This window comes from Spinacia oleracea, chromosome 4 (assembly GCF_020520425.1).
Source record: "Spinacia oleracea cultivar Varoflay chromosome 4, BTI_SOV_V1, whole genome shotgun sequence".
NCBI classification, from domain to species: Eukaryota; Viridiplantae; Streptophyta; class Magnoliopsida; order Caryophyllales; family Amaranthaceae; genus Spinacia; species Spinacia oleracea.
This window is the reverse complement of record NC_079490.1, coordinates 31,134,292-31,159,664: the sequence shown is the minus strand read 5'-3', so window position 1 is coordinate 31,159,664 and position 25,373 is coordinate 31,134,292. Positions and strand designations below refer to the sequence as shown.

The window sequence follows — 25,373 nt, the reverse complement described above, 5'->3', positions numbered from 1 at the left end:
AGAAAATAATTTCAATTATTAATTTTAAAATTAATTAAAATTACGTAAACTGAAAATTTCAAATTAAAATTTCAAAACGATCCAATCGCAACGCAACAACCCCACGCAACGCACGCCCATGGGCCACACGCACACAGCCATCGCTGGCCATGTGCGCGCAGCCCATGCGCTGCGTCGCATCGATGCTGCTGCTTTCCTTCGCAAGGCATCACGCGAGCTGGTGCTCGCTGCGCGCGCCAGCACTCGATGCACGCGAGCCATCGCTCGCTGCGTTCGCTCGCCAGCGCTCGCTTCATGCGAGCTAGCGCTTGCTGCGCGCGCTCGCCAGCGCTCGCTTTATGCGAGCCAGCGCTCGCTTTGTGCGGGCCATTGCTCGCTGCGCGCGCTCGCCAGCGCTTGTTGCGCGCGCTTGCCAGCGCTCGATCCTGCGAGCCATCGCTCGCTGCGCGAGGCATCGACGCCGCGCGTAGCACTCGTGGCATGCGAGCTTACGCTCGCTGCGCGCGAGGCTCCGCACGCTTGCGCGAGGCAGTGCGCGTTGTGGCGCAGCTCGCTTGCTGCCCACACGCTACTGCTGTGCCTGCTTTCGCCCTTGCCCATTCGTCCATTGCTCACAGCCCACGACACAAGGCAGGGCTGCTGCCTTGTGCTCGTGCACCATGGCCTTGCTCATTGCATTCGTGCCGCATGGGCGACGAGCTCCCTTGCTCGTCGTCACATGCCCGCACTATACAACACCCCTTAAGGGTAACACGTAGCGTCCATTGCTTTGTGCGTGCAAGTTTTATGAGCGAATCGCATAAAAATTTAAAATTTATATTTAAAATTAATGACAAATTAATAAATAATATTAATTTCATAATTTTAGGGCGAAAAAATCGAAAATTTATTATTCAATTGATTTCCGATTAACATGGATTCAAGTCTAGGTCATAAAAATTTAAAATTTAACATAAATTTACAATTTTTATGGTGGTTTTTAATCATAGGTATCTAATTAAATTATAATTAATTATGAAAATCAAATTAATTCTAAATTATTCTAATTTTCAACAAATTAATCATAATTACAAATTAGATTGCATAATTAACAAGGCTAGGCATTCAAACTTGTTAAACATATACAGTAGGTCAATCAAAAATTCAAGATTTATCAACAAGAATCGCAAATATTTAATTTAACATCTTAAATTTACGAAATTTTGCATTCGAAAAACTAAAACCTCCGAAAAGTCATAGTTAGGCTTCGAATTTGAGAATTCTGGGTTCGGCAGAAAAAGACTATTTTTGTCAAAATTTTAGAATGCCTTTTACATGCGGAATTGACACAAAAATCACTCGATTTGGATGAGTAACGAAGAAACTGCCGAAAAACTGCGTACGTATAATTAAATAAACGCAATTTGCAATTAATTAACAATTACGAAAATTAATCACCCCTTTTAATTCATGCAAATTTGTAATATTTAACCATGTTCATTCAATTTAGATTATGAAAATAATAAGAGGCTCTGATACCACTGTTAGGTTATGATACATATGACAATTCATAAATCATGCGGAAAAACCATTAAGCCAGGAAAACATATTATTTACACATAATCATTTAGCATAGTTTAGATGCATACTCTTTGTTGCGTGCCTTCCCTTGCTGCGCCCGAACCGAACAAGAACAAGTCTTTAGGACTCCAAGTGTCGTCCCTCCGTAGATAGTCCACAGCACGTCCGGATCCGCCTTAAGATTGACCAACTAGAATCGCCCTTAAGGTACTATTATTTTCGGCACTTTTAGGCAAATGTGTGACTGAATTTTTCTCTCAAAAACTCACTTTGAATACTTGAAAACTCGTTGTAAATATGTGACCCTAGGTACCTATTTATAGAGTTATGGAAAAGGATTTGGAATCCTATTAGGATACTAATTTATTTAATTATAATCCTACTAGAACTCTAATTAAATAAACTAAATCTTTTAGGATTAGATTTAATCATATGACGAATCCCGGTAGCCTTAGGATTCGAGTAACACACTTCGAGTAATACGCTAGCACCGCACGCAGGCCTTGCGGCCCACGCACAGCGCCAGCCCACTAGTCGCAGCCCCGCGCGCGCGCCCAAGCTTCGGTTGGGCCTGGCTTTTGCGCTGGGCCTGGTCGTATGCTTGGCGTGTGGTTGTTGCGCTTGGCTTGCTGGGCGATGGCCCGGCTTCGTGCTGGGCCTTCGTCTGGCAGGCCTCGTCCGATGCTAATTCGTACGATGCGCTTCCGATTAAATTCTCGATTCCGTAATTCATTTCCGATACGAACAATATTTAATATTTCCGATTCCGGAATTAATTTCCGTTTCGAACAAATATTTATTATTTCCGTTTCCGGAACTATTTTCCGATTCCGATAATATTTCCGATTCTGACAATATTTCCGTTTCCGGCAATATTTTCGATTCCGGTAATATTTCCATTTCCGATAATATTTTCCGATACGTACCATGTTTCCGTTTCCGGCAACATCTACGACTTGGATAATATTTATATTTCCGATACGATCCATATTTCTGTTTCCGGCAATATCATCGTTTCCGGAGTATTCATTTCTTGCCTGTGACGATCTTAGCTCCCACTGAAACCAAGATCCTTCGATTCCGAATATCCATAGATGGAGTATTTAATGCCATTAAATACTTGATCCGTTTACGTACTATTTGTGTGACCCTACGGGTTCAGTCAAGAGTAAGCTGTGGATTAATATCATTAATTCCACTTGAACTGAAGCGGCCTCTAGCTAGGCATTCAGCTCACTTGATCTCACTGAATTATTAACTTGTTAATTAATACTGAACCGCATTTATTAGACTTAACATTGAATGCATACTTGGACCAAGGGCATTATTTCCTTCAGTAGGTTGAGTATGGCCTCTACTTTTTCTGGATTGGCATCAATTCCTCTTTCACTGACCAGGAACCCCAAAAATTTTCCGGACTTAACACCGAACACGCATTTTTTTGGGTTTAACTTCATACCAAATTGCCTCAATGTTGCAAAGGTTTCCTTCAGATCTTCAATGTGATCAACCTCCTTTTTGCTCTTGACTATGGAGTCATCTACATACACCTCCACGTTTTGGCCTTTTTGTCCTGCGAATATTTTGTCTACCAGTTTCTGGTATGTGGCCCCTGCATTCTTTAGACCAAACGGCATAGCCCTGTAGTTGTAAACTCCAGCGTCTGTAATGAAGGCGGCTTTTTTCCGGTCTGATTCTAGCAAACTGATCTGGTGATAACCCGAAAAGGCATCCATGAAACTCAGCAGGGCATGCCCGCTGGTGGAATCCACCAGTTGATCTATCCTGGGTAGCGGGTAACAATCCTTCGGACAAGCCCTGTTTAGGTCTGTAAAGTCTACGCACATCCTCCATTGACCATTTGCTTTCTTTACCATCACAACATTAGCCAACCATTCTGGGTAGTCACACTCTTCTATGAATTTGGCTGCTAGCAGTTTGTTGATCTCTTCCTGGATGGCTACATTTTTCTCTGTCGAAAAAGTTCTTTTCTTCTGTTTTACTGGCCTGACTTCTTTGTTAACATTCAACCTGTGGACCATGACGCTGGGATCAATCCCTGACATTTCGTCAGCAGAGAAAGAAAATATGTCCGCGTGCTCTCGCAACATATCGATGATATTTACCCTCAGGGAAAGGTCTATATCTGTGCCAATTCGGACTGTTCTGTCCTCTACTCCTTCTTCCAGTTCTATCTCCTCTGTTTCTTCTGCTGGGGCTGGCTTTAACAGTCCTTCTTCACGATGCTCAAAATTTTCCATGTCCAGTAGTGCGTCTTTTTAACGCTCTGCTCTCTTTCTCTTTCTGGACAAGGGAATGTCTGCCTCTGCCAGGGGTGGGGGTCTGGGTGGCTGTTTCAGGGCTGTGTGGTAGCATCTCTTGGCCTGTTCTTGATTTCCCTTGACCTTAGCTGATCTGTTATCATTCGTTGTGTACATCATGGTGAGATGATAAGTAGACACCACTGCCCCTGCATCATGGATAAATGGTCTGTCCAGAATGGCGTTGTATGCTGCAGGTACTTTCACTATCATGAAATCAACCATGACATCCTTGATATCTTTTCCCTGCCCAATTTGGACAGGTAAGCTGACTATTCCTTCTGGTATCACCGTTGCCCCTGTGAAGCCAATTACTGGGAAGTTAACTGGTTTTATGTGTTTTTCTTCGATCTGCAGCTCTTGGAAAGCTGGCCAGAATAGAATGTTTGCAGAGCTGCCTCCGTCTATCAGGATTCGATGGATTTTTCTGTTAGCCACATCCAGAGCTAACACCATTGGGTCATCATGGGGGTAAATTATGCCCTTACAATCATCTTCCGTAAAGGTGCACTGTGGGATTTTTGGAGGGGCAGGCCATTTTTCTAAGTTATGGTAATTAACCTGGTGTTTAAATTCGCTCACACTGGCCTTAGCACTGCTGGCTGTATTACCGGCGTAAACTGGTCCTCCTGTTATGACCAGTATATCATTCGACCTCTTCTGATCTGCTGGGTGGTTCTGTTTTTGCTCTGTCTTTCTGTTATCGAATCAACCATCATCATCCCTGTTTTCGTAGGTCCTGCTATACGAGCCTTTTGCTTTAAATTGTGTTAGGTACCCCCTTCGGATCAGGTCCTCAATGTTATCTTTCAAGTGAGTGCACTCCTCTGTGAGATGACCATGATCCTTGTGAAAATCACAGTACTTCTTAGTGTCCCTGTAGTTGTTATACATTTTCGGTGGTCTCTGCCATTTCTCGTCCTCCTTGCTGATAGCAAAAATCTGGGTTCTGGATGCAACCAAAGGAGTGTATTCGTTAAATTTGCCTCGCTTTTCAGTTTTAAACTCATTACCTCTTCCTCTGACCTGCCCGTGCCAATCTTTTCTAGGCTGCTGATTTTCTCTTCTGTCTGGGTATTCTTTTTTGTATGGCTCTTTCTTGCTCTGACTGCCGTAATTGTTGTCACTTGCCACATATCGTCGTGAGGTTGCTCTACCAATCTCTTCACTTTTTATAAATTCATTTGCCTTTCCCAGCACCTCTGCCAGGGTTGTGAATGATTTTCTGCCCAGATAGCTCTTGAATTCTCCATCCCGCAGACCAGTCATCATAGCCAGGACTGCTACCTCTTGCTGTAACTTGGGTATATTCGACGCCTCCATATTAAATCTGGATATGTATTCCCTCATAGATTCCTGAGTCCCCTGGACTACTGACATCAGCTCCCCTGTCATCCTTTCTCTGGCAATGTTTGCCACATATTGGGTGCGAAACAGGATAGCTAACTGCCGGAAAGAGGTTATGGTGCCTTTGGGTATTTTACCAAACCAGCTCTATGCTATCCCCTCCAGAGTGGAAGGGAAGACCTTACACCACATAGAGTCTGTGTTGGTATATAGCATCATGTGTCCCCCAAAGGCAGAGAGGTGATTCGTTGGGTCTGTCTTTCCGGAGTATTTGCAGGTGGGCATTTTTATCTTTTCCATTTTTTCAGAGAGTATTTCATCACAGAAGGGAGAATTATCAGGTTTAACTACTGCTCGGATGGGATTTGGCATACCTGACCCAGAGTGGTGCCTCTGACTGGGTGCTTGTTCAGTCCTTGCTCGGGGTTGAGCTCTGCTTGGCGTGATACTTTCTGCCTCATATTCTTGGCTGTCAGCCCCTTCCATCTCCTGCTGCAGATTCCTCCTCCAAACATTCGGACTGTGTTGGGGTCTGGGACGTTTTCTCCTCTGCTCAACCTCAACCTCTGGGGCTGTCCTCATGACCTGGGCTCGTGGTGTTGTTTGAGTAAGGAAGGTCAGGACTTCTATGGCTGTGCGCATCTGGTCGGGTGAGAACTGTGCCCCCAGTCGTGCTAGTGAGGCACTGGTTGGAATTGGGATACCCTGGCCCTGGCTAGGGGTTGCCATAGCTCTGGGTTGTGGTGTCTCTCTTGGCGGACCAAGACTTTGAGGCATGCCGAACAAGGGTATGTTTGTGGTTTTCTGGTTGTTTTTTGAGGTGGGTGGTTCTATCTGTTGGATTACCGGTTCGCTTGATTCAGTCATTATGTGAGAGGGTAGGTTTTTTTTTTTTTTTTTAAAGCAAGGTCTGGGAAGTCCCCTCCTTCTAGCGCCACTTGTTCCGAGTATGGAACTGGGAGGACGTTCCGAAGCACCTTGGCCCTGTCAAGCAGAGCAAACGTGAGCTAACCTCGGGGGTTTAACCGAGGAAACCCCCTCCGATGCCTAAGTCAGCAAATAGATAAGAAGTCTTTAGAGAGGGAATATAGAGAGAAGGTGGAGCAAGTACCGTGTGTAAGAATGTGTCCCATCATGAGTGATGTGGGTGCTATTTATAGGCGTACTATTCTGTACTTTGGCCTACTTGGATGCCGCCACGTGTATGACGACGATGTACTTTATTCCTTGTCGTTGTCGTTTAGCCTGCAGGTCCCTTCTTGGACTGATGCAGCTTTGTCTAGCTCTGCTCTGTGTCTTATACGTAATCTGGGGGGGGTTTGATCTACCTGGATCGCGTATGCTTGGTTTAGAACTTAGAGTCTTTCTTTGGCTTAGGTGTGTCCTGGGTGTCAGAGTTTGCTCTGCCATTAGTGTTCTGCCCTTGCCGGATATGACCCCGTACAGTGATGAATATGATACTCCAGATATTTTAGTGACAACAACGTCGGAGGAATACCGTGTTCTACGGATGGATCCAAGCTAGTTCACAACTTCACATACTGTCTCTGTCGCTCGAAATGACTTCTGGACTAACTACTGCCCATACAGTTTGTTCAATACCACCTTAAACTACACCTGTTACAATTACGTAGATGCAGTTGAAAAATTTTACCATCTTCTATCGATGTGAGCCTCCTGCAACGTGAACTTCTGCAATTCCTTCAGCAATTCCGTTGTCTTGTCCGGACATAAATAATACTTATCGTTTAGGTTACTCTATGATTGATGATTATGATGCGCCACCAACACCATACCGTAGCAATATTATAGTGCCATTAAATCAATCTGGTAATGAAGTAAGAGATTTATCCAGCTTACAGAGTGCCTTTTGTAGAGGTTACAAATTAAAGTGGTTTTGAGACAATGAGTTATGCAATTATCGCTCCTCGTGATTAGACCTGGTTATCGGGCGGGGCGGGTCAGGGTCGGTGCGGGTCAAAAGAGGATCGGGTATTGAAAGGGTCATTTTTAGCGGGTCGATAATGGGCGGGTCAAAACGGGTCGCGGGTCAATAGCGGGTCATTAGTGGGCGGGTCAATAAACGAGCCATGAAAAATGAAAAACAAAAGAGCCATGTGCAAGTACAAGTAAATACGAAGCTATACACGTAATTTTTTGTATCATTACTATTTTAATTTTCAAAATAATTGTAGTATAAGTTTGACCCTATAATGACCCTGTCCAATAAAGGCCCTGTCCAATAAGAGCCCTGCCCAATAAAATCCCTATTAACTTGACCCTAACCCTATATCTATTGGACTACCCTGTCCAATAACCAGGTCTACTCGTGATGATGCCATAAGTTTGTATGGTAGTATATCTATATTCCTGTAGGTGAGAGATAAATGAGTTGCATCTTTCCGTTTCTCATAATATTAGTTGTGTTATTCCTAATTCACTTACTATGTTGAATCTTCAAGAAAATCCGATTTCCACGTGCAGGATCAGGATTAGGATCCGGTCTGTCTAAGAAGTTGAAGACTGTACTGAAAGTAGCAGGTGATATTTATTTTATCTTGATAATCTATTAGTATTGTTATCAGTCTTAAATTAAATCTAGTTTGTTCTGCGTGTAGCTTCTTCAGTAGTAGGATTGTGATGATTGTAGTTGCTCTACTTTATTTCACAAGAACAAAGGTATCACAATGTCAACGAGGTTAGAGACATATGGCTCGAGTATTTGCTAGAACAAGAAGCTGAATTAAACGAAGATGACTTGGCAACATTATTTTATTGTTCCTAGGTTTTAATAAATTACCGATGTAAAGCTTTTACGTTTTTTTGCCTATTTTTGTAGTAGTGGAGGTGTAAACGCAGGTTGAATATGCATATTAATTCTGAATATATCGCTGATCGACCTGTATTATTCTGCTATTATCGATTTCTTTTGTTTTTTTTTATAAAAAAAAAAGGTTGCAAAGAGACCCGTCAGGTGTAATAAAGGCTTTCTAGTTATAATAATAAAAAATTCAAAGAGACCCCATATCTAAGATATTAGGTCTTAATTTGTAAACAAAAATAATAATAAAAATAACAAAGAGACCCCCTATCTATATATGAGGTCTTAACTGCTTTAATAAACAAAAATAAAATATTCTAAGAGACCTCCTATCTTACTTATGGGTCTGAACATTTTAAAAAACAGATCTCCCATCTCTAATAAGGGGTCTCTTTCCCTTCTAAAATATTTTCACCAGCTTTTACATAAGAGACCCTCTTTCTTACGTGGGGGTCTCTAGCTTTTAACAAACAGATCGACCCCCTCTCGATGAGGGGGTCTATTTATCAAAGAGACCTGTGAGATAGAGACCCCTTGAAAGGAGATCTCTTAAGCCATTTTGGAAGGGTCTCTTTGCCCTTTTTTGTAGTAGTGAATCTTTGAAAACATTCCCGCTCCTTTCAACTGATCAAACAAATCATCTATCCTAGGCAAAGGATACTTATTCTTGATTGTGACCTTATTGAGCTCCCTGTAGTCTATACAGAGTCTCATACTTCCGTCCTTCTTCTTCACAAACAAGACTGGCGCTCCCCAAGGCAATGCACTTGGTCTAATATAACCTTTCCCTAGTAATTCCTCAAGTTGACCTTTTAACTCACTCATTTCTGCCGGAGCCATCCGGTATGGGGCTTTCGAGATAGGTGCAGTTCCGGGTAATAAGTCTACGGTGAAGTCAATTGGTCGATTGGGCGGCATTCCCTGGATCTCCTCCGAAAACACGTGCAAGAACTCATTTACCACTGCAATGTCCTCTGGTTGCTCTTTCATCACATGTTCTAAGTCTCTCACATTGCATAAGAAAACAGGGTTCCCTTTATGTAATAACTTCACGAGCTCCATAGCCGTGATGATTCCTACACTTCTAGGTTTCCCAAAACGGCGATATGATACAACCTTTCCTAGACTAGACTTTAAGTGGATCTTCTGCTTCTCACAGTCAATCTTGGCTTTAAACATTGCCAACCAATCCATTCCCAAAATCACATCTAAATCTCTTAACTCAAACTCAATTAGGCTAGACATGAATATGGTCTTGGCTATGGTTAAAGGTACATTTCTATGGATCTTAGTGCACTTCACAATCTCACCGGTTGGTAATCACTATGGGTACTTCAATCTCTCCGGGTTATTTCAACTCTAACTTCTCTAAGATACCCTTTGATATAAATGAATAAGTCGCACCAGTATCAAATAGTACTTTAACTAAAATGGAGTTAATAGAAAAAGTACCAGCTATGACGTCAGACGAGTTTTCTGCTTCTTGCCTAGTGATCACATTCAGCTTCCCTTGGGAAACTCCCTTGTTATAGCCACCTCCATTGCCATTTCCATTGGTATTTCGGTTCCCATTATGCTGATAGTTTCCCCAGACTTTCCATTACTCTGGCCATTATTGCCATTATTACAATTTTGGTAACCCTTTTGGTTTCCACCATTGTTTCCTCCATTCCGGTTCTGGTTATTCCGGTTGTTGTTCTGGCGGTTGCCTTGGTTGGGTTTCCCATTCTTGGCCCAACACTCAAATTCTCTATGGCCGGCCTAGTTTCTCACAGAACCTACAGACAACTTGGTTTCCATTACAGTCCCGTCCTGGGTGATTATTATGGCAATATCTACACTCATAGACTCTCGTTCCATTTCCTGCAGACTGATTCTTATCTCCATTGTTTTTGTGGAAATTATTTCTGTTCCCACCATGATTTCCCCTGAACTGGAAATGATTATTTCCCTTGTTTCTCTTAAAGTTCCCTTGATTCTGTTGGCCACCACCTTGGTTTTGGTTACCAACATCCTTTCTCTTTTCACCAGTTCCATTCTTCCTTTGCTGTAGACCATAAAAATGAGCAGCTTTCCCGTACAGGGTGTCAAGAGATGTAAAGGTCTCTCCAGAAAGCATCAATTGCAAATCCATAGTTAATCCACTCTCAAATCTCTGAGCCCTAAGCTCCTCCGTTGCCACCACTTCAGGTGCAAATCTAGATAGCTCTATGAACTTGGAATAGTATTCAGTTACATACATCCCTTCCATCCTCAACTCGATGAACTCTTGGGCTTTATGCTTCTTCAGATATGGTGGATAAAACTTGTTTCTCAAGGCTACTTTGAATAATTCCCATCCAAATCCAGGTGTAGCTCTCAAAGAAATCTCACACCTTTGCCACCACAAATCAGCTTCTCCCCTAAGGTAATACACAACACTATTAACCCTAAGATTTTCTGGGAAATTCACAACTAGGATAAGCTTATCGAACTCCCTTAGCCAGTTCTCAAGTACAGTTGGATCTACTTCCCCTTGGTACAAAGGAGGCTTACTCTAGGCTACCTTCTTAAACATCTCACCAGCTGGATCAAGTCCCTGGTTATTCCTATTCTGTGCTAAGTTCTGCACTACTTCAGCTAGTTGCCTAACCACATCGGCAATCCCTTGGATAGTCATTTCCCTTCTCCTGAATAAAATAAAAGACTAACTTTAACAACTGGGTTTGGACACTGTCTTGCTAAAGCATTGCACTAACAAGTCACACAATTAGCACAACATGCATGAAAATTTCGGACCCTTAGAAAAAGATAGGAGCCTATTATTGGGCCACTTCCTCTCTTTAATCCGTATCATAACGTTTAAGTGGTGAAAAATTGAACCACCTTACAAGTACAATTTCATTGAAGAAATACATGAAATTCTTTTGCGATAATCGCTCAAAGAGAACGTAAACTTAGAATTAAAGGTAAGAGAAAGAACTCTAAACTTTTATTACTTCAATGAGAAATAATACATCCTTTGGACCGTACTTTATTCGAGAAACCATAAAATGAACTACTAAAACCATAAATAGTAGCTTGCTACTTTATTACTTCACTAAAATTTAAGCACTAGCTATTACATTAGAAAAGTCTTTAAATGCTACTCTACTATCCATCCTCCCCTGCAGACTGGTGGAGAGGGATCATGGCCTTCAAAGTCATCCAAGTCTTCCTCCGGATCAGATTCATACTCCATATCCTCATTATTCTATTGTAGCTCATTGTTCACCTCATCATTAGTCTCAGGCTCAATTTTTGTGTCGCTAGAGATCTCAATAGTAGGTTCAGGAATGATAGGATTAGGGTTTTCAATCTCAACAACATCATCATCACTATCCTCATCCATCTGGGTTTCTATGTCACTACTAAACTCTGTGTTGTGGATACTTTGCACCATCTTACCATTCTCAGAACTATCTTCCGCCATCTCTAGAATAGTGGTCATAATCTCCATGTCATACCTCCACCTACCATCTGGAGTACCATACTTATAGTAATTAGGAAGGTCACTGGCAGAATGCATATCCTTAAACCGTTGCTTCAGACCTATGTATGGGTTTCTATGGGGCAAACAATGAATAACCATCTCGGCCATGACATCCTTTTTCCTTAGTTCAGGTAGATTCTGCACTGCCGCAAAACAGTTGCAAGCAAACTCAATCTTCTGCACGTAGGTGTGCGGGGTTTCACAATCTAGCTTCTCTAGGTGTCCTAGGTTTGCGTACTTTGAAAGCAACATCTTAAATCCTGAAAATCAACAACTAAAAAGTCATACTAAAGTGTTCCAAAAACAAAGTAAGTTCGTGGAGCCATACAATCTCAATGCTCAAGTACATGCTTAATCATGAATCGTGATGCAATTAATCACATAAAGCAACATAAAAACATGATCAAACTTTAAATAAAAGATCACATAATCAAGACATAATCACATAAACACTTGATTAAAATGCATACTTAGATTAAATGCATACTTAGTCTAAATATGCCCTTCTTAATCTACCCTTTCCTCACTTAGAGTAAAATAAAAATATTCGAAATTAATTTAAATAAATAACTTCAAATATACACAAAATTATTAAAATTAAAATCGAAAATTAAAATAATTATACGAATAATTTAATTAATTAATTGATTATTTTCCGAAAATAATAAATAAATAATTCGGAAAAAGAGGGGAAAAAAAATTAAATTCGGAAAATCCGAAAATATATATATATATTTTTTTTCCGAAAATTTCAGAAAAATATCCGAAAATAAATAATCCGAAAAAGAAAAGAATTTCGGACTTTCGAAAATAATCAGACCTTATTTGAATTTAATAAATCCGATAAATATTAAAATAAATTTGATAAATTTTCAAATAACTTAAAATAATTAGTATTTGACCTTTCAAAATATTGAGTACTCAAAAGTAGCATTTTGACTTTAGGAAAACAATTTTCAAAAATAATTAGTATTTTGACTTTACTACAAGGCAGCCTTAGTCTCCGATTACCACTTTGTAGTATTACTTACTACAAAGAAGGAATGAAACTAAGCTCTAGTATACCACTTTCTAACACCCTAAGAATTCCTTGCTTTTTATAAAACATTTTCCAACTTAAAACAAAGGAATTACCAAGATATTACCGCCACCATGATAACGGTTAAGGCTATTTACCAGAATTACGCAGCGAAATTTAACTAACTTTCAAAACATATTAAATAGTTAATGGTCATTAAAACAAACTAGAACCATCAAGGCCCAAACCAAAGTATTAAATATATAGTTTATAAAATCCATTAACTAAGTTTCAAACCATAATAGCAATAGTAGTAATCATGACTATAAATAGAGTTTATTAAATACGGAAGAATTAGACTCTCAACACGAATCCCATGATAACTTCTCCCGCAAGTTATCTCTACAAACCTGCTTTATTAAAATCTACTCCCCAACAACGCAAATGCAATGATGGATCATCATAGGGTCATTAAGGCGAAGGCCATGACCAAAAGACATGAAGTACGAAGTCAGCAAAAGCTAAGTACGAACAAGCTAGAATAATATTCTATCCTAACATGCTTCACTCAACGAATTAATAATCCACATACAAAAGCCAATTAATAATCAAGTAAACATGGAGACAAGACTCGACACTTCACACGACTCTTGACTCACAGTTTAATATAGAAAGCAGCTTCGAACGGGTAAAATAAAGTATCCTCAAAAGGAAAGAAAAGGGTGATGGGAGCCCACCATACACCAAATAATAACAAGTCGGACTCCTACCGACAGTCGGACCATACCGACGGAATTCCAATGCGCAACGGGCTAAAACGAAAGAATGAAACAACATCTTGTATCATTCAAGGAGTACAAGTTCTCCGACTAGACTCCCCCCATTGTTCGTACTCAAGGTATATACGTTCCAAGAGTTTTGAAGCTCATTCGGGTTACACTTTACGCTAATTAGTATGTTATTTTCAAGGCGACTCTAGACTCTACACAAGACATAACATGCGAACAATTAAACAATTAAACAACTCAACAATGACACTTCATTTTAATCCTTTAGAACTTGTGATCAAACATAGACTCAAGAGAAATTACTCCCGTTGTTCCTTCTCAAAAACATTGTTTGAGATAACCCGACATTGCCTATTAACAAGCGGGGTGTGCCCTTAGCACGAATTGTCCTTAGTTCAATTCACATAGACTCTCTAAGCATATTCTACCCCTGTGGTAGAATAAACAATGGAGTCCGGCAATATTCAATAGGCTCAACATATGCTAGACTTCCCGTACTATAGCATAATAAAAATAATAACTTGCATGCGCAACACTCATACATGAAAACCAACTTGAACAACATGCTTGACATAATTCAACGTATATAAAAGTCCATAACATGATAGTTCAACAGAATCTATAAAGCATAATCCAATTCATAACATGCTCGTTCACATAGATTCAATAATAATAATCACATGCTTGTCTACACATCAAACATGAATTCCCAATATATAAGTTCACATGATTCGCATTCAATACACTTCACAAAGTCCTCAAGGGATGGGTGGTCACCCTAGTCTTGTACGTACCTGGAATACCTAAGTACGGGGGCCACTGTGCGAATCACAACCCACTAGAAATCAACTCCTATAAACACAAAGGAGAAACTTAATTATTAATCATGTTTACTAAATTTCCAGAAACTATTTAAGAAACTAAAACCCTTTGTTTAATTAGAAATTAATTGTTATTCAATAAATTAATAGTCTCAAATAGTCAACTCAAGTCCTAGCATAAAAACATTGACTTTTTAGCTTTAAAACCATTAAAAATCAACTCTTTAAAGCTTATAAACAATCTGAAAATTTAAGTTGATTCCCATAATTTAAATCGTCATTAAATTATGTAAATCAATCTATTAAACACTCGGATTTAAAATCCTGCTAGTAGATTATCAATAAAACCATGTTTTGACCTTAAAAATTGACACTTTAATTAACCTTGAAATCTGAAAATTATAATTCTTTGAATCAAAAACCAATATCATCAATTCGAATACTAAATATTAAAACACGGTGTTCATAACCGTACCAATCAATTTAAACAACCCAAATAATTAAATAATCACCATTAAAACAATTAAAACAATTTAAAAACTGAAAATTAAAAGTTTAAAAGTATACAATTTGATTATCGCCAATCAACAACACACACACACACACACACACACACACAACAATTGATGTGTTCTATGTGTGGGAGCGACGGAGCAACGACACAACAACACGCGCAACAGCACACGACAGCGTGCACAAGGAGCGCGCACACGAGCAGCATGTGGGCGAGGGGCAGCGACGAGGCTGGGCGTTGGGCGAGGGCACGCGAGTGCGCTGAGCAAGAGAGGGAGTACGCGAGGTGAGGCGAGGCAACAACAGCAGCAGCACGAGGCTGGGCGCTGCGGGGCTGCGAGGTGAGGCGAGGCAAGCAGCACGCGGGGCTAGCAATGAGCCAAGCAAAACATTTTGCTTGGGGCCGAAGGAAAAGACGGACGAAGGGAGAGGGGTGTGCCGCAAGGAGGAGAGATAAGAGATTGCTGAAAATTTGTGAGGGTTTAATGAGGGGGTGTATTTATAGTTTTTCTCTCCCACGTGGGCTAGGTTTTAGGGTTTTGAGTTGGGCTTACTTTCGGTCTTAACTAAAATTAATCCTTGCAAGCCTTGTTGGGTTTGATCATGGAATTTTAACTGGGCTTTGATTAAATTTAATTCGTTTTCAAAATACTTTATAAATATAACAAAATACTTTATAAATATAATAAAATATATTTATAAATACAGAAAAATACGAGGTATTACAAAAGTCCAAAGTTTTTGAATTCTAAAGAGATTTTTTGATGGAGATTAGGATATTTGGTTTCAAAGAATACTGGGACATGGTCGGAGATGGAAAAAGTTCCATATGAGATGATAACTTGGGGGTAAAAATTCACAAATTGTTAGTCAACAATAGCTCTATCTAGACGCTGAAGTAGAAATTCATCTTTGTTTGACTTCCAAGAGAAAGATTTTTGTATACAACTTATATCTATTGTATTAAGGTGCAACATTATATCAGGGAAACGTTGACATTGTCGTTGAGAGACTAGGTTGCCTCCAATTTTACCATCTAGAGAAAGAAGTTCATTAAAATCTCCAATAAGAAGCCATGGCATCGTTATATTATCATAAAAACTTTTTAAAGACTCCCAAAAATCATTCTTTTCGCTTTCCTAAGCTGGACAATAAATCCCATAAACAAGAGATGTAAGGTCGGTTGGTTTATCATAGACTGTTAGATGTGCACATCTATTAGTCAGGATAGAGTTTGTAATTTTAATGTTGTCATGGTTCCATAATATACAGATACCTCCGGAGTGATTTAAGGGGTCAATTATGAGTTTATGTTGAAATTTTAAGGTTTTGATAACGTTTCTACTATTTTGGTTATTTGTCATTGTTTCTAGTACGAAGAGAATCTCTGGTTTGAATCTATGTTTGATAAGGAGGAATTCAGCTATTGCCTGGTCACGTTTACCCCCTTCAATATTCCAAGAGCGGATTCTCATTTAAAGCTGATTTGAGTTAGAAATTGTGCAAGTATTACCCCCTAGGGTAAATAATTTCTAATAATCATCAGCACATTTACGAAAATAGTTCCGGTGAGGAAAGGAACATTAAACAAAAAATAGGCGGATATAAAATTTGGTTCCGATAAGAACTTTTGTCCTTAAGCGATTCTTTAGCGGATTTTGAAATCCGGTTCCAACAATGACTTAAGCTTTTACAAGCAAAAAGTGTCCAAATGTTCGATCCTATGATCAGAATATATGAAGATGATTCTCTAAAATACGAATTACAATTATAAAGAGTTAAATTTAAATTAACATTTAAATAGATTTTTCTCCTTTCCAAGTCGAGCAAGAGATCGTAGAACCCGCAAATAAGGCAAGGTCGTGCTGTAGTACCAAGATCCAAGTTATGGCTCAAAAGGGAACCTGAATGCAGCAAGACACGAGTCAAAAGCACAAGCAAGAATTGTACAAATAGTTGTGGTGCAATAGCAAGGAGATTGTTAGAACCCTCCTACCAGCATTTCCCATAGGAGAGAGAGGGGCAGTACCCTCAGTCCCAAGATAACGAGTAAGCATGGGAACATCATAAGGTAGAGGCTTATGTACGGAATGTCTCTCAAGAACGAGCTTCAACCTTGTAACTAGCATCCCAAGGAATGGGTTCCTAGTTATGAAAAGGAGCAACAAACGGAGAACTGTTCCATGTACATTAGCATGAACACTACTAGGGACAAAGAACCAACACAAATCAGCGCTCATGAGCTCATCATAAGTCAGGGGCAAGAAGTAAACAAAAGCAAAAGAAGCACATAGTGTTATGTATAGGTATGATTTTATATTAGAGTTTTTCTTAGACTAAGTTGTATTTAAATTGTAGAATGATCAAGGGGCATTCAAGTTCATCTAATAGTTGTTTCGCACCATGCATTTGTTGATCAAAATAGGACCAACAACTCTTTCTAGAGGAACAATGTTGTGTAGTGGACCCTCAAGCAAGTTGTTTTGAAGATAGAAGATGGTGTATGAGTGCAGTTTTGGGATGAATGTCCAACTCTATGTGGCTAAGCATCAATATCAGTTTCTATATATATAGATTACAGAGTAGTTTGGCACTAACCAATAATGTTGCATCACCCTAACTCCCCAAGTTTAATGTAGTGTGTACTGAGGAGTTTTACAAGGTAATGCTTCAGGTTATTGGCTAATACTCTTTGTGTTTGCTTCTTTTGTAAAACTTAAAGAATCTTGGTTACCATGCACATCTAAAGTATAATATCTATCTATTACATTATATTAAAACAGACACCAGGAATGACATCTAATAGTTGTTTCGTTTTTCCTGGCCTTTACTATACAAGTTTTGCAAATTTACTTTTACTAATCGATTTAACATTCCTTGAAGTAAAGATTATTTTGAAACGGAGACTAAAACAGAGGTAAAGATTATTTTGAAACGGAGACTAAAACAGAAAATATAAATGCTCTAGTAAAAGATAAAGGAGTTTCTAATTATTCAAATGAAACTCCCCTGAAAATTAAGACATGTCATTATCTAAAATTCAAATGAGGTCAGTTAGAATTTTCCTAAGAAACATCTTATGAAACTACATTGTGGAAAGTGGATGATTGATACTTGAAAAAATATGACACTTTATATTGACGTAGGAGTTAATTTTTCTTCCTTTCTTTTTTTTGTGGTTTCATTTTCTTTCCAAAAAGTCCACCTTAGGTGATTAGGTCACATGCTTTGACTTGTGATACAATTTAAAACCCCTCTCCAATTCATAGAGATGTGGAGGGAAAAAATTCATAAAAAATTTATGCCCCCCCCCCCCCTAAATTAGTTGTGGCCCCGCGGGTAAAACTTTTTGTAGTGTAATTTTTATTTTGGCCCGAGCTCTATAAAATTTTAATATAATTATATAAATCATATATTCCGTACTATATTGTCTAATTTTTTTTACTATTCCCTCCCCCTTTGTAAAACTGTTTAAGATCCACCCACTACTCCAATTAAGGAAATATTGAGTCGAAATTAGTTCGGAGTAGTATTTTTATGAGAATAATTTAATTATAAAAAATAACAAATTAAGTTAAAAATTATAAATGAGATAAAGTTAAATAAAGAGAAAAGCATTGGGAAATTTGAAACATACATGAGTTGGTATATTTGGTCGAAAATCCAAGTAGGGAAGTCGAATACTCACATGAAAATTCATTTGTTCAATGATCATTTTTTTTTTTTTTTTTTAAAAAAGATAAGAAGAATAATACATTAGGAGGTTCAATGATCATATAATAAAGCAACGGCAATACTCCGTATTGTATTTCGTATAATATGAGGTTGTCGGTTCAACTCTTACCAATTTCTGATTTATGAAAAACTGTGAAAGAATTTCTCCAGCCTTGTTATCCCCGTCGCAAAAGCCATTTTGCGACGGGATTTTTACCCATCGTTATTAGGTTGTCATAAAATATACAAATTTTTGTAGTGTATTTTTGGATATCAACTTCTTATAATTTTTATGCTAGCTTGTAGAATTAGAGATATTTACGTTTTAAGTCGTGAATTGGAGACCGGCCGTGAAACTCAAATGAGGCAAACTTTTAGGGACGGAGGTAGTACGTACTTGTTTTAATTCATGCTATCCTAGAAATAAAATGAGGAGTGTGTATCACGTTACCAATTCAAATGATAACTAGTACTCCCTCGGTCCCGGAATACTCGCAACGGTTTGACTGTTTGCACTATTCACATAATTTACTTTGACCTTATTTTATTTATAGTATATGAAAATAAGTGTTAGAATATAATATATTGTTGGCTTCATCTTAATTGTTGGCTTCAACTTGCGACGGGGATAACAAGGCTTGCATGTGAGTTACGGTGTAATTCGTTTAATGAACTGAATTTTTTCATGGCTTAGCTAAACTTAACTTTTGGGATCCTAAATAAATTTATATAATTTGCAATATTTTGAGTCTGTTGAATTAATATGTACAAAGACAAAAAATGCCTTTTTTGGGGGGCCAAAGCATATATACTACTTGGCAACTTGGTTAATTAGTACTCCAGAGTACGAACTACGACATAAGAAGCATCATACATTCAATAAAAACACCTAAGCTAAATAGTCTCCCATTTCTGCGTAAGAAGTTGAAAACGCTCCGTTGACCTGACGTGGTCTATAACTCAAATCTTGTTTAAACCCTATAAAAAGTTTTCATAATATTATATCCATGGTAAGGAATACTTCATCTAAAAGAAATACAGTATGCAAGTAAGTCTTCTTCACATAATCACATTCCTTAATGTACCATGTACGTACGTAATAGCTTGATTTCTAAATGTAATGTAAAGCTAGCATTACTAATATGTCCGAACTGTATTATATTACATTAATTGTTACGCACTTACGTGTTGGTTGGTTGGTTGATGATTAAATGGTTGTGTTAATTAGAAGATGGTGTTGGCATTGGACCTCCATGACGATAAAAAATGCAAGAAAAAGGTCATGAAGATAGTCTCTTCAGTTGCTGGTATTTATGTATTCTTACTTTATCGTTCATTTTTAATTTGCTTTTTAATTTATAAGTAAATACTCAGCTTCCTCCTTAAAAGATTCATCATTGCTATATTTTGGGTCAAACTTTAAAAACATTGAGCATGAATTCTTATAAGAATTAAATAATATAGTCATTAATTGTGATCTTGTTAGATTCGTTTTAATGTATATCACCACAAGCTAGAAATTGTACTATTAACGACGAGAAATCCCGTCGCTAAAGGCCAATAATTGTTGATTAACGACGGGATTTTCCGTCGCGAACCCGTCATAAAAGGGGGTCGTCGTTAATGGAAAATCCCGTCATTAACCCGTCGTAAAAGACATTTGCGACAGTTGTTCCCATCTTTGTTGGGTTGTTATCCCCGTCGCAAAAGCCATTTTGCGACGGGATTTTTACCCATCGTTATTAGGTTGTCATAAAATATACAAATTTTTGTAGTGTATTTTTGGGATATCAACTTCTTATAATTTTTATGCTAGCTTGTAAAATTAGAGATATTTACGTTTTAAGTCGTGAATTGGAGACCGGCCGTGAAACTCAAATGAGGCAAACTTTTAGGGACGGAGGTAGTACGTACTTGTTTTAATTCATGCTATCCTAGAAATAAAATGAGGAGTGTGTATCACGTTACCAATTCAAATGATAACTAGTACTCCCTCGGTCCCGGAATACTCGCAACGGTTTGACTTTTTGCACTATTCACATAATTCACTTTGACCTTATTTTATTTATAGTATATGAAAATAAGTGTTAGAATATAATATATTGTTGGCTTCATCTTAATATATATTTTCAAAATATTAATGTTTTATAAGTTTTTATAATATATAAATTGAAGATATTGATGGTTAAAGTTGTGCATTGGCAAGCGTGTCCAGTCAAACCGTTGCGAGTATTCCGGGACGGAGGGAGTATGTACTGCTACGTAATGAGTAGTAATATAATGTTTTAAAATTTGTGATGCCAAATACCTTCTCATTGCATAATTGAAAACAAAAAAATCGCTAAGTATTTGTTGTTTTTTTAATTTTGGTGTTGGGTGTTGTAGGAATTATTGAAATGTCACTTGTCACGGAAGAGAGGAAGTTAATCCTAAAAGGGAACATGGATCCGGTAGAAGTTGTGGCCAAATTGAGGAAGACGTACCGTACAGAGGTAGTTACAATTGGACCTGCAGAAGAGCCTGTGATATCACAACCTCAAGTTACTCCTGTTGGAGTTGCTCCTGTTGAAGTTGCTCCCATTGTCAATGTCTATATGCCTTACAATCCACACTATCCAAGGTATCACTATCTTTACGAGTACGACGAGTACTACTGATGTTTAGTTTGTGGAGGGGAAGGGGTTTTTCTATCATTCCATTGTTTTTCAATGTAGGTTAATTTGATTGCTTTGTAGTGTTGTACGGTTTGTACCACGTACTCATTAGAGAGTGGGAGTTTACGTACAAAAAAAAAAAGGTACTGCATTTATAGCTAGTTTTAGTTACATGCCTCTCATTTGTAATTTTGTATTCATGTGTGATGTGTCCATTCGATCACTACTCACTCCCTTTGCTTCTAAATAAATATATTTTTTATTATGGCATTTATCAATGCACATCTTTGACTACTAATATCTAATTTTCTTTTAATAATTTTTTTTAGAAAAAACGAAGTTAAGAAAATATGTGTTATTACTAATTCAATAATACTTTATATAATATGATGTACTCTGATCCCTCAGTCCCGTAATAATCGAACTGATTTGACCGGCACATAGCTTAATACAATGTAATTGACTTATTATTTAATTAGATGGCAGTTGTTAGTGAAATACTTTTTAATATAGATAGAGAGAAATTAGTCAACTTTTCAAAAGGATAGTGGAAAATGACTCACTTTTTAAAGTTTTTTTAGAGAGTATGGATATAGGTGGGTCCATGATAAGTATAATATTAATAAAAGTTTGTCATTTATAAAAACGGTGCAAGTAATTCAGGATACTTTTATAAGATAAGTTGTGCGAGTATTCAGTAACATTTATTGTTACGATTGCTAGTCCTCAAACTCTGAGTGTATTCACCCAAAAAAAAAGTCAAACTCGAGTGTTACACGGACTTAAGGGTGACAATGGATCGGGTTTGGATCGGGTGAGGCTCAATCCGCATCCATCCATGACAATTTATCCGTCATCCAACCCATCCATTATCCGTAAAATTCTTCATCCACATCCGATCCATCCATCATCCACGGATGATTCGGGTGGGTCAGGTGTGAGTCGGGTGAAATATATTTGAAGATATATATAAAAACAACTTAAAGTGACACATATTGTAATTAAGAATCATTAGGCCACATATAGTGCACATGGCTATTTTTCTTTCTGATATACCATAGCATGACTTTTACAAAGCTTTAGATTTATCTTTGTGTTATCCTAGTAAGGGAACGCAATATTTTGTGTTACGCTTATGTCTAGCATAGTTTTATTTACAATAGTAAATATATTATAAAAGTAAATGATGATAAATTAAATCATACAACTAATGTAATAGGTTGATGGATCGGGTGGTGGGTTGGATGCACCTTCATCCATATCCGATCCACCCGTCATCCGATCCATCCATCTTCCGTCAATCATCCGCTTATTTTCGGATTTTCATCCGTATAATCTGAATCGGGTGGATGGACATCCATCGAGTTCAGTTGAAATTGCCAGCTCTACACAAACTATATTTATTGACACTATTTTATTTATTGAGCTTGTTATTATATGGATAGTTTGATTAATGAGGATATGTAATTCAAGTGACTTTAAATTTGTAGGAGGCGGTTTATAATTTTTAGAAGACTTCATGAAGATTATTGAATTTCAAAAAAGTTTCATCCTTTTTCTCATTTTTATTTTGTCTTTGCGAAGTACAATAACCATATTGTATTTAATCCCCCGTTCCTAAAATATTGCTCTGTATAATAAATTTTACTTTATTAATAAGCATGTATATTAGTTGGTTTTTTAAATCTTAACTCTCTCTCTCTGTACCACCATCTCTCTACAAGACACTCTCGAGAACTCATTCCTAAAAATACCCAACATTGATTGGTTTTTCAAAAGAGTTATCAAATCTCATTTTTACCAAAGTTATTCTTTGCTTTTCAAAGTTACTCTTCACTTTTCAACAAGAATCAATCCTTGGAGGTGTCTTGGCCAAGAAATACCTTGAAGTAACTCTTCATTAAGAGCTACTCCCTCCGTCCCTTAATACTCGCACCGGTTTGACCGGTGCGGAGTTTAAGACATTTGAATTGACTTATTAATTTAATGGGTGTTAGTTGATAGTGAGTATTTTTTTAATATAGTTAGTGGGAAATGTGTAAGAGGTGGAGAGTGGTGAGTGGGGGTGTGAATTTTTAAATATTTTTTGTAGGAAATATGGGTGTAGGTGGGGTTAATAAGTAAGTGTGAGAAATAATATAATATTGGTAAAAATTTCTATTTATAGAAGCGGTGCAAGTATTAAGGGACGGCCCGAAAAGGAAAGCGGTGCAAGTATTAAGGGACGGAGGGAGTATACAAGAGCACCTCAAGAGAGCCCAGTGTTGGTCATGCAAGAGATAGTTCTTGTTGGAGATCTACTTAATTGGAGAGACACTCTAAGAGCCCCAATGTACATGCTCGATCTTAGGGTATAAAATGTGCATATGGTTTGGTAAAGTTTCCCATCGAAGAGAGTAGAGATAGAGAGAACCAGTGGGGTGAAATGAAGTACTAAATAAGGTATAGAGCAAACAAATACGTGAAGGAAATAATGCCCTTGGTCCAAGTATGCATTCTATGTTAAGTCTAATAAATGCGGTTCAGTATTAATTAACAAGTTAATAATTCAGTGAGATCAAGTGAGCTGAATGCCTAGCTAGAGGCCGCTTCAGTTCAAGTGGAATTAATGATATTAATCCACAGCTTACTCTTGACTGAACCCGTAGGGTCACACAAATAGTACGTAAACGGATCAAGTATTTAATGGCATTAAATACTCCATCTATGAATATTCGGAACCGACGGATCTTGGTTTCAGTGGGAGCTAAGATCGTCACAGGCAAGAAATGAATACTCCGGAAACGATGATATTGCCGGAAACGGAAATATGGATCGTATCGGAAATATGAATATTATCCAAGTCGTAGATGTTGCCGGAAACGGAAACATGGTACGTATCGGAAAATATTATTGGAAATGGAAATATTACCAGAATCGGAAATATTGCCGGAAACGGAAATATTGTCAGAATCGGAAATATTACCGGAATCGGAAAATAATTCCAGAAACGGAAATATTAAATATTTGTTCGAATCGGAAATTAATTCCGGAATCGGAAATATTAAATATTGTTCGTATCGGAAATAGATTCCGGAAATGGAAATTTAATCGGAAGCGTATCGTACGAATTAGCATCGGACGAGGCCTGCCGGACGAAGGCCCAGCACGAAGCCGGGCCATCGCCCAGCAAGCACGCACGCCACAAGCCCAGCGCGCACCAAGGCCACGGATGCGTGGGCCGCGCTGCATGGGCTGCTGCTCGCATGCGCATGGGCAGCCCTTGTGGCTGCCGTGTGTGTGTGTGAGTTTGTGCTCATGCGTGATTCCTAAAACTGCAAGAGTTAGTGTGTGATTAAATTCCTATTCCTAATTAGATAAATTAATTAAAAAGAATTCATGTAGGATTCTAATTTCAATTAATTCGTATCCTACTAGGATTGCGATTCCTTTTCCATAACTCTATAAATAAAGGCCTAGGGCTCATTATTTACATACAAGTTTTTAAGTATTCAAAACTAAGATTTTTAAGCAGAAAAATCAGCCAATATTCTTGCCTACCCAACCGAAAATATTAGAACCCTAAGGGCGATTCTAGTTGGTCAATCTTAAGGCGGATCCGGACGTGCTGTGGACTATCTACGGAGGGACGACACTTGGAGTCCTAAAGACTTGTTCTTGTTCGGTTCGGGCGCAGCTAGGGAAGGCACGCAACAAAGAGTATGCATCTAAACTATGCTAAATGATTATGTGTAAATAATATGTTTCCTGGCTTTATGGTTTTTCCGCATGATTTATGAACTGTCATATGAATCATAACCTTACAGTGGTATCACGAGCCCCTTATTATTTTCATAATCTAAATTGCATGAACATGGTTAAATATTACAAATTTGCAAGAATTAAAAGGGGTGATTAATTTTCGTAATTGTTAATTAATTGCAAATTGCGTTTATTTAATTATACGTACGCAGTTTTTCGGCAGTTTCTTCGTTACTCATCCGAATTGAGTGATTTTTGTGTCAATTCCGCATGTAAAAGGCATTCTAAAATTTAGACAAAAATAGTATTTTTCTGCCGAACCCAGAATTCTCAAATTCGAAGCCTAACTATGACTTTTCGAAGGTTTTAGTTTTTCGAATGCAAAATTTCGTAAATTTAAGATGTTAAATTAAATATTTGCGATTCTTGTTGATAAATCTTGAATTTTTGATTGACCTACTGCATATGTTTAACAAGTTTGAATGCCTAGTCTTGTTAATTATGCAATCTAATTTGTAATTATGATTAATTTGTTGAAAATTAGAATAATTTAGAATTAATTTG

At 38.1% G+C, this 25,373-nt stretch overlaps 2 protein-coding genes across 2 annotated transcripts; one reads left to right on the top strand and one right to left on the bottom strand.

Annotated features, from left to right (window-relative positions):
* Window positions 1–3,839: 3,839 nt before the first annotated feature.
* Window positions 3,840–5,276, bottom strand: LOC130471434 (uncharacterized). The gene is made up of 2 exons (XM_056841556.1): window positions 4,660–5,276; window positions 3,840–4,578 (listed from the first exon to the last, which is right to left on the bottom strand). The coding sequence occupies exons 1-2, from the start codon at window positions 5,274–5,276 to the stop codon at window positions 3,840–3,842; spliced, it is 1,356 nt and encodes a 451-aa protein (XP_056697534.1).
* A 14,147-nt stretch (window positions 5,277–19,423) lies between these two features.
* Window positions 19,424–21,332, top strand: LOC110804583 (uncharacterized). The gene is made up of 3 exons (XM_022010187.2): window positions 19,424–19,462; window positions 19,643–19,721; window positions 20,800–21,332. Exons 1-3 carry the CDS (start codon window positions 19,457–19,459, stop codon window positions 21,069–21,071), a joined length of 357 nt encoding a protein of 118 aa, XP_021865879.1. The 5' UTR covers window positions 19,424–19,456; the 3' UTR covers window positions 21,072–21,332.
* The last annotated feature ends 4,041 nt before the right edge of the window (window positions 21,333–25,373 follow it).

Coding starts and splice junctions, on each gene's coding strand:
- LOC130471434 (XM_056841556.1), bottom strand. CDS start 5,276: ATGACAGGGGAGCTGATGTCAGTAGTCCAGGGGACTCAGGAATCTATG. Junction 4,579..4,659: donor GAGGACCTGATCCGAAGGGG/GTACCTAACACA, acceptor ATTCGATAACAG/AAAGACAGAGCAAAAACAGA.
- LOC110804583 (XM_022010187.2), top strand. Junction 19,722..20,799: donor GATAGTCTCTTCAGTTGCTG/GTATTTATGTAT, acceptor TGGGTGTTGTAG/GAATTATTGAAATGTCACTT.